This window comes from Physcomitrium patens, chromosome 25 (genome assembly GCF_059467195.1).
Source record: "Physcomitrium patens ecotype Gransden chromosome 25, ASM5946719v1, whole genome shotgun sequence".
Classification (NCBI taxonomy): domain Eukaryota; kingdom Viridiplantae; phylum Streptophyta; class Bryopsida; order Funariales; family Funariaceae; genus Physcomitrium; species Physcomitrium patens.
Window position 1 is genome coordinate 10,284,461 of NC_143434.1, and position 11,375 is coordinate 10,295,835.

General features: G+C 39.4%; 1 protein-coding gene across 3 annotated transcripts; it reads left to right on the forward strand.

Moving 5' to 3' along the window:
* Window positions 1-2,989: 2,989 nt before the first annotated feature.
* On the forward strand, window positions 2,990-9,733 carry LOC112277522 (KIN14B-interacting protein At4g14310). Of its 3 annotated transcripts, none has more exons than XM_024509969.3 (7): window positions 2,990-4,022; window positions 4,516-4,616; window positions 4,890-6,412; window positions 6,884-7,422; window positions 7,614-8,223; window positions 8,457-8,613; window positions 8,820-9,733. In XM_024509969.3, the coding sequence occupies exons 3-7, from the start codon at window positions 4,957-4,959 to the stop codon at window positions 9,349-9,351; spliced, it is 3,294 nt and encodes a 1,097-aa protein (XP_024365737.1). In that variant the 5' UTR covers window positions 2,990-4,022; window positions 4,516-4,616; window positions 4,890-4,956; the 3' UTR covers window positions 9,352-9,733. The 3 variants fall into 3 exon arrangements, with proteins under 3 accessions (XP_024365737.1, XP_024365738.1, XP_024365736.1); XM_024509970.3 differs by lacking the exon at window positions 4,516-4,616 and having other exon boundaries at window positions 6,884-6,937; window positions 7,340-7,422; XM_024509968.3 differs by lacking the exon at window positions 4,516-4,616.
* The last annotated feature ends 1,642 nt before the right edge of the window (window positions 9,734-11,375 follow it).

Genomic DNA, 11,375 nt, shown 5'->3' on the forward strand with positions numbered 1-11,375 from the left:
ACAATGTTAATGAATGGGACGTTATTGCATGTGGATGAAATTTATTTTTTCGGATTAATTAATTAATTTAATGAAAATGTAGATCTTGTAGTTTTTAAAGTTCAAAAAGTATGAAAATTAACGTCCATGCTAACAAAATATTATTCATTAAGAAAACAATAAATAAATAAAGTAAAAGTAAGTACACCACTTTTGGAGAAATCAAGCCGTTCATTTACTCCTTCCTATTTATATTTATATAAATTGTCTTTTAAATGGCATAATCATAGATATAAATAAAAATATACCACTTAAATGGTTCAACTTCCTGGTGATTACTTAAATGATTGTGCACTGAATTTATACTAAGTTTTTCAAGAGACAAGAACTTTGGGTTGCTAAAGGAGTTTTTATTAGTTGTTCTATTTTAATTCCGTGTTTAATAATATATGTGAACATGTATATGTTACTTAAATAATAATATATGAACTGTGGATTTAACGTGTTTCTGCAAACTGAATTTTAAATTAAAAATCATGAAAAACATGAGGTTTATTTAGACTTAGCCAATAAAAAATAGATCATGTAAACTTAAATCAGTCAATTATTTTTACATATTTTAAAATAATTTTGGGTGTCAAATTGAAGACCTTACATTTGACACAAGACAATGTGAAAATAAATTGGTGTTGACTTTTCATGGAACTGTATGACAATATACAACATAGTTGTTTGTAAAAATTACATAACACAATGGTGTACAAAAAGTAATGCAAACATGTGCTAAATCAGTAACGTCGTAAGTAAACTGTTTATATATATATATATATATATATATATATGTAAATCTTTGTGTGTGGGTGTGTGTGTATGTATTTTTACCTTTAAAAAAATGAATTTGGTATTTGCAGAACTAACAATCAATTAAATAAAACCAGTGTGGAGAATATTAAAGAATTGAATCGTGACTAAAGTTAATACTATAATAAAATTTAATGTATTTTATATTTTGTAGCACTTTCACTGTGCACAAACACAAGTCATATACATTATGGTTTTTAGAAAATAAAATAGAAAAATCAGCTGTAAATGGAATTTATTTTTACAACAATCAGATTCAGTATATTTAAAAACTTTAAGTGTTATTTCATATGGTTGTTATTTTCAAAATCAAAACACATACATTTGCAGAATGTGCATTAATATGTTTAATTTAATAATTTTTCATTCCTATAAAATTCAGTTGTTTTAACGCAACTTTCAAATTGATAATGATAATTCATACAACCAAATTAGTAAACAGGTAAATAAATCAATAGAAGGTTCTACCAAATACTGCCACATGTGCTTTCCATATCAGTCGAGTATGAAATCTAAAAGCATGACAAAAAGGTCTGACACACTAATACACATTAAATGAGAAGGAAAAAATACATTTGGTTGTGATTAATAAATGTGCGTGTATAAATGTTTGTGTTTATATATATATATATATATATATGTGTGTGTGTGTGTGTGTGTGTGTGTGTGTGTGAATTAATCAAAATGCTTTGACGAAGAAGGTGATTTGCATTGGAACAATTCATGAACTTATATTTATTTCTCCTGAAAAAGTCGCACACTATGTGTATAATTACAACAAATACCAGATGCGTTCACTTCTTGGCAGAATATCTCCTTCATTTTGATTTTGTCTTTATTTAACTTTGTATTAATATTGTTCCAAATTGAGGAGGTAATGGGGCAAGGAAGTTCGAACTCTATAATTTCCCATTCTATTTATTTTCAAACCCACTTTTTTTTTTTTTTTTTTTTTTTCATATAATAACATTCTATTATTTTCACCCAGATCTCGCAGAAGGCCACCGCAAGCACAATTTATCAGTCAGAGGTCTGAGATTCAGCCCAACTGTTCCGACAGTGTCCCTGTGCACACAACTTGCCACTTTTCTGGCACACACTCTGGCAATAAAATAAAATAAATGAATGAAGGGCTCTTGCCCACCCTCTCTCACTTCCTTCCTCTCTGACACAGTTATTACCCACAAACCCACCCCACCCAATTCCGGCTTCAACTTCCTAAGCAACCTGAATTTCAAATTCTAGGTCATTTTTAGCTCTCACAGGAAGGGCCTGGATATTGAACAATGACGATCTTCATCGTTCTCCCTTGCAATTAAAGGAACTGGGCTGCTTCGTCAACAAATGAATATAAATGTGCCACCTCGTAAGTTGCGAAGGGTTTTTGAACTGATGACATTCATGGATCATCTCTCAATTGCAAGGAAAGGGAGCTCCCAGCTTAACTTATTCATGGGGGCTCTCTCATCCCTGCTTTGTGGCTTCATCAGCCAGCTTTCCTCTTTTTTTGGGGTGGGGGGTGGTGGGGAGGTTTCTTTTTTCCTCCTCCACCTACAAAATGCCATTTTCCAATGGTTCATATCATTGGGGTTTGATTTAGACGCTTGCTAAAAGCCCAAACATGGGGTTGTCATGTGAAAAGAATAGTAAAGCTGATCGACTAGCAATTGGTGTGTAGAAAAAAGCTTATCCCCACAACAAAAGAGCGTTGTTGCTTTTTGTGGTATTTCAAGCCACACTTTACATCCAATATTCAACTTCGTGGGCATCTGTCTCGAAAAAGAATTCAGGGTGTGAGAGTCAAAAGCAAAACACTCCCAAAAAAGAACAAGAGTTGTATTTATTCATCCCTCACATACTTTCATCCATCATACAAGAATCCATCCAACACAGTTGGTAACCAGGAACGGAATCCGTAGACGGATGAACAGAATCGAGGAAGTGCGTGCCACAAACGAATGAAAGTTTGACCAGGTTGTAGATGAACAGAGCGGGCGAGCGGGCGAGAGACAGCCATGTTGGTTGGAGAGAGAGAGAGAGAGAGAGAGAGCCCCGTTGTTGGCCCCAGCCCAGCCCAGCCCGGCCCCGTCCCGCCCCGCCAATTTGTGACCAATAAGGTGCCGAAATCAAGCGATGACAATTCGGTGACAAGTTACATTGGAAAGGGATTTTCATGGACCATGGAGCTCCGATCGAAGACGGAAGGGAAGGAAGGAAGCCTCGCGCAGTGTTATCGAGTTGTTGTCGATTGAGTATTAGTAGTAGTAGTGTGAGGCATCGATCCGTGTGTTTGAGCGAGGTTGAGTTTTATTTGAAAACGCGGTTCCAATGACCGCCCTTTTTTGTTTTTTGAAGTTTGAATTTGGAGTCAGTGACCGGGGTTCACATGTAGTTTGTGCTGTTGTGTGGATTGCGAGTGCCGGTCCTGCTTTTCGTTGCACGCATGAGCGAGTGGGGAAGGAGGGGGAGGGGGATTGTGCAGGTCGGGTACTGAAAATGTTTTCGCAGTTTTGTGTGGTAGCCCATGTTTGAGTGGTGGTCATGTGTGTGAAGGAATTGGAGAGTGTTGGGAAGTGACTGCTATTAGAACAGGGAGGTAGGGGGAGAGATGTTGGTGGCAGTGAGTTTCAGTTTTGGTGCTGGAATCTGCGTGGTTCTGTTTCGCTCGGGTTTGTTGTATGCAGATGGATTTCTGCATCGTGAGTGATTGGTTACCGAAAGGGAATGTTAGCCTTTTTGGCTGCTTTTAGCGAAGAGTTTGACGGGTTATTCTGGAAGCCCTTTTTTCTTTTTTTATATTTCCAGCTGTGATATTGATGAAATCTTGTGGGACAGGGCGAAAGAATTGACAGATCGGTGCATGGTATGAGATTACATTTGAGTTTTCAGGTTGTGTGATATCGATGCGGTGTGGACATTATGAGTGAGAAGAGCTTGTCGAAATGTGTCGACTGAGAGGGTTCTGTTACTCAGATGAGAAATTAGAGGGACACATGGGAAGAGAGGAGGCAGTGGGATTAACACAGCTACAAAGGTGGGGTTGAGAGGATTAGATGAACAGGTTAGCAGACGCTGTGGGGTTAGTAGTGCGGAATAATAGTTGAATCTGCTCACGTCTGGACTCTGAATTGGTGGCTCATGAAGTTGATGTGCAGGATCCGGAACACAGCCAGCAGTATCAGGTGATTTACCTTCGAGAGTGGATCATTAATCAGCTTGTTCTTGTTTCCTCCTAAAAACAGTGAAGTGAAAGTAAATGATGTTAGCTCTGATTCCTGTACAAGTGGGTTATTTTTCTCTTTTCGTTCAACCCATCTTAATATGACGCCCTTCGTCATCTCACACAGGCAAAGTGTGCTTCTCCACAGCAAGGAAAAAACCACGAACAATGTATTAATCCTTTTAGTCACAACTTGCACTATCATTTCAATCCTGCTACGACATAAATGTTTTCGCCGCATTGAAAATCATCTGCTCCATGCAATAAATTTGACGCATGAATATGCTGGAACATTCTGAGTGATACTAAGTCTTAAGGTGTATCAAACCTACAGGAGCGTGTTGATCAATTTAGGCCCAACTTTTACTGCAGTATTTTCACTAACCGATCAAATTTGATTTCAAAATTTTGGGCCCTGTGAGTTGGTTGACATGTGAGTCGGTGCTCTTTCTCAGTTTGTATTTAAATTCCAACATGCTTCAGTTGGGGCTTAGCGTTTCACGTAGTGTATCGAATATCTAGAGGTCAGAATGCAGAGGCTACTGCATCGTCAAGTGTGAGTGAAGTCTCTTCTATGCCCAGACTTGAAATTTGGTGTAGAATATGATTTTGTCAATATTACAATTTTTTCTTCTGGTACTGGTCAGCCAATGGTTTGTTGTCTACTCATTACGATGATCTGCCGCGATTGTTGACACGAGTGGTTTACTACTATCAACATGATCTGATGTTTCTTCTAAGAGCAGCATTGCATGTAATGTATTACTTGTTGCAACCTATGGCTATCAACTTATCAGCAATGACAATGTCAGCTTAAATTGTGATGCAGTTGCTGCAAAGGATGTTGCTGCACTTGTGAAGTTTACTGTTGAGAACGCACACTCCAGGTCTGCAGAATGAAGATTAGGGGTGTTAGCGGTGAGCCGAATAAGGGTGTCCAAGAAGCTGTCCATCCAACTGCCGTCACTAGGAGGATGGCTGTGAAGGGGGAGGACGTGAAAGCGGGATGCCGAGGATTGAGCAGGACCCGAATGAGCGACAGGCAGCGAAGCGCGAGCTGGGATTTTGACAACAAACCCGTCGCGGTGAGAGCTCGAGGTGCATTGCGCGATGCCGAGAATCATTCACAGCTGAAATCTTCGTCGCAGCGTTCTACTCCTCGAGCTTCCTCCGTGAATTTGAAAAGGCCAGGTTCTACAGCAACCACTGAGAAAAGCATCCTAGCGAGAGTTGCCTCACCTGTATTGCGTGCCAGCCATTTGGCTCCAAGCACAAAGAGGTCTGCAGCATTGCACATTTATCGCGATGAAGCCCTTTCGAAGAGCGGTTTATCGACTGGAAGGACTTCAATCAAGCCTGGACTAAGCAAGGTAGCGTCTACCAACTCTCCCCCGCAGGCTGGAGTCAACAGGAGACGCCTCGTGGAGAATAAGCCTGTGGTTAAAGCGTCTCCCTTGTCTATCACAAGCGGGAAGTGTGCCAAGTCTTCCTCGGTCTTTCGAACTACCTCCAAAAAATACACTAACCCAGTGAGGTCCGCCTCGAAGGTAGTAGAGCAAGAGGAGGAAGTCGAGGGATTTGGTAGCATCCAGAGCTCCCTCCACGGCCGCTTGTCAATGCTGGAAGGGAGGGTTAACCAAATAGCTGCTGAGCTTCGTGAAACCAAGGAGCTTCTAGGTGCCAGCAACCCAATCTCCTCCAAAGGCTTGCTCACAGATATTCATTCGAAAATCATGAATATAGAGAGGTGCATGACTGGTTCACCAATACAGAGCACAGTCACACGCTTATCAGGAAGGATCTCCTCTGGCCGTAATGACAGCGATGGTTTGCGTGAGAGAATTCTCATGGAGCAAGAGGGTTTCAAAAAGGCGCTGCAGTCCCTCACTAACAAACATCGTTACGACGTGACAGCCTCCGAGCCCGTACCTCAACGGTTGTCTTCTGAACCCTTTTCCGAAGACTCTCCAGCTTTGGAGGCCGGGCTAAAGCCACTCCACGAGAGGCAAACTTTAGGGTCACAGCTTAGCAATGCTACTTCGCCAAAGGTGTCCGGAGTCCATGAGCGTCCAGCGCTGAACCACTCTAGGTTGGAAATAGTGTGTCACGGTCACATCCAGCCTACTTTTGAGGTCTGCTACAGCAAATACCCTTCTCAGGCCCTCAAGCCAGTGAAGACTGGGTCATTCCTCCACCATAGACTTGCCGAGAGCCGGGCTACACTGAATGAGAATGATAATCGGGAGCTCCTCTGCATGAGGTTGGCAGAGTTTGGAGGAAGGGACAAAGACGAAGTTTGTGCTTGTGATGAGGGAGAAGTAATGTCTACGACATTTCCGACGTCTCTTGATGGTGAGCTATGTTTCCGGGAAGAAGCTGGGAAGTCATTTGAGGTATTATATGTGTCTTTGAAAGAACGAAAACCTTTCTTATCTCTTTCAGAGTCCATAGGTGGACTCTTAGGTCATTGCCTCCTCTAGTGACGTTGACTCATGCAACAGATTCTGAACACACGCAGCATGTGCTGTTAATTCCTTGAAGAGAAGTATTTTCTAGGTTATGGATAGAAGATTTTTTCTCTCCCACTAAGTACTTCTAAAACCTGTGAACTGTCACAGTGGAATGAATATCCCTGATAATGTAATACTGCGCCCCTGGACTGTCAAATTGCAAGTTTTAATTCCTCGGTCTTGAGTCTAAAGTTGAAATAATGTATTGAACAGGTAATGCATAAGCAGAGTCTTGTAAAAATGAGTTGTTTACTAGAGGTGTCAGTGATTTGTTTTTTTCTTCCTCTCACTTGAGTGTTCTGCATTTTCTCAGAGAACAGTTCATCAGGTGGGAGCGTACTTTCATATAAGAAACATAGGTATTCAGGTGAGGCATGCGACGTATCATCAAGTGAATATTTGTCTCCTTCAAATCATAGCTCGGTTGCGGAACCTACTGAAAATCTCCAATCAGTCGTTTGTATGAATTCGGAGAGCGAATTCGCGGATATTAGCCATCTGAAATTGTCAGATGGTAGTCAATTCTCTAGGCAAGTTACCAAATTGGATTACAGGAGACAGCCTACACCAGTTAGGTCCTTCGACGGGGATGTTTTCGATGATACTTTCTCCATCAACGACTTGCGATGTGATGAGTCTGTAGTTGTAGAAGATGAGGAAGACGATGACTTCGCTGTGTTGAGTCCAGTTGCCAGAAATGAAGAGGATGGGTCGAGTGAAATACCTGAGAAACAACTTCTCAATGTAGGTAGTAAGGTTGCCATTGCAGGATGGTTTGCGTGTAAGGGTGAAGGCATACTGCTTGCTCACGACGACTCTAGTTGCTCTTATCACGATGTTGCTAATATGGAGGTAGGATTCATTGTTGATTCCCTTATTGATATTTAGTACGTTTTCATGTGTAATTGTACAATTAAGTCAAGCTCTATGTTGGCAGACCAAGGGGATTTTAGAATACTCATTGTTGTTCAAAGGTACGACATACAGTGTCTGTATAGGTCATGCGATTATTGACAGAAGTTGCCCTGTTCCATGAATTGTAGGAGAAGGTTGTTTACAGTTGTCCAAGTACGTTGACATCTCGTCGATGGGGAGACTGCTGGATTGTACAAGCCCCTGGCACTGACGGTCGTTCTAGCAAATTTGTTGTTGCTGCTTCCGGTGGTGGGACAAGAGACTCTGCTTTTTGTTCGTGGGATTTTTACAGTCGAAAAACTGTTTCTTATCACTGTGAACTTTCCTCGTTGCCCAATCCTCCCAGAGATTCTAAAGGAAGAGCTAGGAGCTTTGATCAAGAAACGCCATTTTTAAAAGATTCATGTGGTCCAGAATCGAAAATGGCACTTAGGAAATGGTTGGACAGATCTGGTGCTATGAATATGACAAAACTAAGCGGGAACGCTGCTACCAAGAAAGCATTTAACAGATGTATGTCTCTGGAGCGGAACGATGTGGAGGAAGTAGAGAGCAAGCCTGTTGATCTACCCCTTTGGTGGTATAGACCATGTGGACCCCTCCTAGCCTCTGTTGCCAGTGGATTGTCAGCTGTCTCTTTGTATGATATTCGGGACGGCGAGTCAGTGATGCGTTGGGAGACACAGAAGGTTGTGGCATCTATGGCGTACAGTAGCCCCGTGCAATGGCGTAACAAAAGTAAGACTAATTGAATATCTTGACAGTTAGTGGGTTTGTTTATTATATTTGCATGATTGATTCACACTGCCGCCCTTGTGCAGTACATCCTTTTTTCACAGAAGATAAAGCTGAACCTATATCAGTCTCCAGCTAAAATCGTTGGTAATGCTGAAGTTTTTTCAGTGACTACAACCCTCATGCTCCTTGATTCTTTTTGTTCACTAACTGAATTTACGTTCTGTTATGTCCAGGCAAGCTTGTTCTGACAGGACTCGATTGCCTCAGCTTCTGGGACGTTGAGAGCTTAAAACCTCAGCTTCTTCACACTGTTAATCTACCTGAAAAGCAGATGCGTGCCTTACATGTGTACAACGTTGATGCCGAGTGCAGCGGTGGCGTGCGACAGAGGTAACATGACATTCGCTGCTTAGCCACTTCGTCAATGGTTCTTCAACAACGAATTCGTTGTCATCTGTTATATGTTGGTGTTCTCATTATTTCACCATACAGAGCTGAACTTTGGTGTCATTGATGCCAAATGTCCCTATGGCGGGCTTTGCATGTGATTGGTCTGTTTTGACTGAGGTCTCACGAGTAATTTTGTCCTTGTTCAGGTTGAGCGCGTCTGAGCATCACAGTGATGGGATACTTTGTACCGACGACGCAGTGAACGTCCTTGATTTTCGAGTCCCAACAGGCATTGGCAAGAAGTTCCCCACACTCGACGAGGACACGCAGTCTATCTTCGCTGATGGGGATGCTGTTTATTCTGGTGCAATTAGCTACAAAGCCAGAATTCTAGATGATGGAGCTACAACAGTAATGCAACCTCAGTCCATACTCAATCACTGGTCGATACGGCAAGGAAAGCTCATGAATGTTTATTCTCTGCCGCTGTCAAACTGCCATACTGCTCAGCTCCCTATCACGCAAGTGTGGGGCTCATCAGATACTATTATGGCTGCTAATGGGAATGGGTTATTTGTAATGGAACCTGCTAGACAGTATTCATCTGGTCAAGTAATTTCAAATGTTCGCTGTATACTTGGCCCGGATGAACTGGATAATCCTACTTTTGATTTCGCAAGCTCATGTGTCTTGCTCATATCAAGACAACGACCTGCACAGTGGGGTCATTGGCCATGAATACATAGTTCAACACATCCATCCGTACTTCATTTATTGAAGACATTCTCTATTTTTGATTGGTGAAATGCCTGACCAGAGTACTGTTCGTTTATAGCATTCGCAGATTTGTCGTAGACAATCATTTGAACTTGATTGATTTACCAAGCCCTGCTTCACCTGAGATGATAAGACATTTTTTTTCTTCTGTAGTCATGATTAATGGGGAACGTACATGATTACGCGTTCCTGTTCACAAGGTGTGGGCATAATACGCTGAAAGTATTACCCTCATGATCTCTTCCATTCTCCAGTAGGTTCAAGCTCGTAGTAACTAAATGAAACAACTCTGGATTAAAGTTTGGTTGCAAAATCAGTGAAAGTACCAACTTTTCTAGCCTGAGACGGAGGTGTGGCTTTCTGATCTCTAGCAACTATTTGGAGATGCAGCTGGAGTCATTTGTATGTGTTGTCCTCTTGCAAACCTGTGAACTTCTAATCGTATAGCAGGTCTACTTCACGGATTAATGTATCATTCTTCATCTTATTTCTCTGCAGATTAGACTCTACAACTGTGTGTGTTTAATGGTGCTGCATCTGGAGATAGCCGTGACATATCACATGCGTGGATTGCTACAACTGCAAAAGCAATGCCATCTTCAACTACCACCCACATCGATCCTTAATCAAGCTCTCTGCATTCTGTACACTTTCGGAAAGACTTCGTGCTTTCAATGTGCCTAGGCTCAAGCTACCGATTCATTTCGTGAAGGATTATTGTCTTTTTTTAGAAAAGAAATTATTATCTTTTTTTCATCTATGTCCTGAGGATTTTAAGTACACTCTAAGAGCTTTGCTTCTTCCACACTTTCATTGCCCTTCTTTCAAAGCCTTCGCAATTTTATGCTTCTATCTTTGAATTGTTAGAATTTGTACATGCTTATATATTGTAATATTACTATATTATATATTGTATACTATCATATTATAAAATAGCTATGTAGCAAAAACATAAATAAAAGCAATAATGATATTATTAGTTGTGGCTTAATAGCGATTTAAAATATACAGTAAAGACTTTTATACAAAGATTTATATTTATTAATATTTAATTCTATTTATTTTAATTATATCTTAACAATTTAGATATTATATGTAATTATCTTTTATTTTAGTTTTAGATTATATGGTATGGCAAAAGAATATTATTACCTTAGTAGGGCCTTAATTTGATCAAAGTAATGTAAATAGGTTGGAGAATAGAATAGTATGCTTTATGATAGAATTTGAGATTGGATTGTGCAAAAAGAATAATAGAATTAATAGTGGAAAGTTGGCCATTCTTGATGCAATGTTAACTTGATTTCAAAGCACTAAACATAGGTCTAAAGCAAAAATAGAAGATCTTATTGACATAAACAAGTCAAATCACAAAGGAAGTTTATTTTACTTTTAGAAAAAAATTGTTTGCTTATTTTGTTTTAGAACAACCTTAAAAGAGGTTTTTTATAAGTTAGGGTTTTTTATGATATTTATTGAAAGATACTAAAATTAAAGATTGGATTTAGATTTGATTTTTGTATTTTATATATTATCTACAATAAAACTTTAATAATTGTGTGGCATATATATGTCAAGTTTTATATTATTTGTACAATCCAATTGAAAGATTTTAAAAGACAAGGATAATATGGTATTAGAATATAGAAAAATAGAAATATTTAGAATTTTAATAATAAATAGATATCTATATATTAGCTCAAGCTACAAATATGTATACAAGTAGAAGACTTGTATTTCAAACTAACTATGAAATTTTAGTCAAAATTAAAGAAAACAAATTCAAAGATATTATTGATAACAATTTTGTTTCCAATTTAGATAAGTATATTAAAAAAATTTAAGTTTTTAATATAATTTCAACATTTGAAAGAAACCAAACATACAAATTAATTAAAAAAATCTAATTTTCTACTAGCTATTTGTCATATTATATTTTATTAACAAAATTTAAAAGAAGTATTTTCAAAGTTTAAAATAAACTT

Bases quoted from the DNA above. Each gene is read 5' to 3' on its own strand.
- LOC112277522 (XM_024509969.3), top strand. From the start codon at position 4,957: ATGAAGATTAGGGGTGTTAGCGGTGAGCCGAATAAGGGTGTCCAAGAA. The intron at 6,413-6,883 runs GTGAGCTATGTT...GCATTTTCTCAG, and splicing joins ATTTCCGACGTCTCTTGATG to AGAACAGTTCATCAGGTGGG. The intron at 8,614-8,819 runs GTAACATGACAT...GTCCTTGTTCAG, and splicing joins AGCGGTGGCGTGCGACAGAG to GTTGAGCGCGTCTGAGCATC.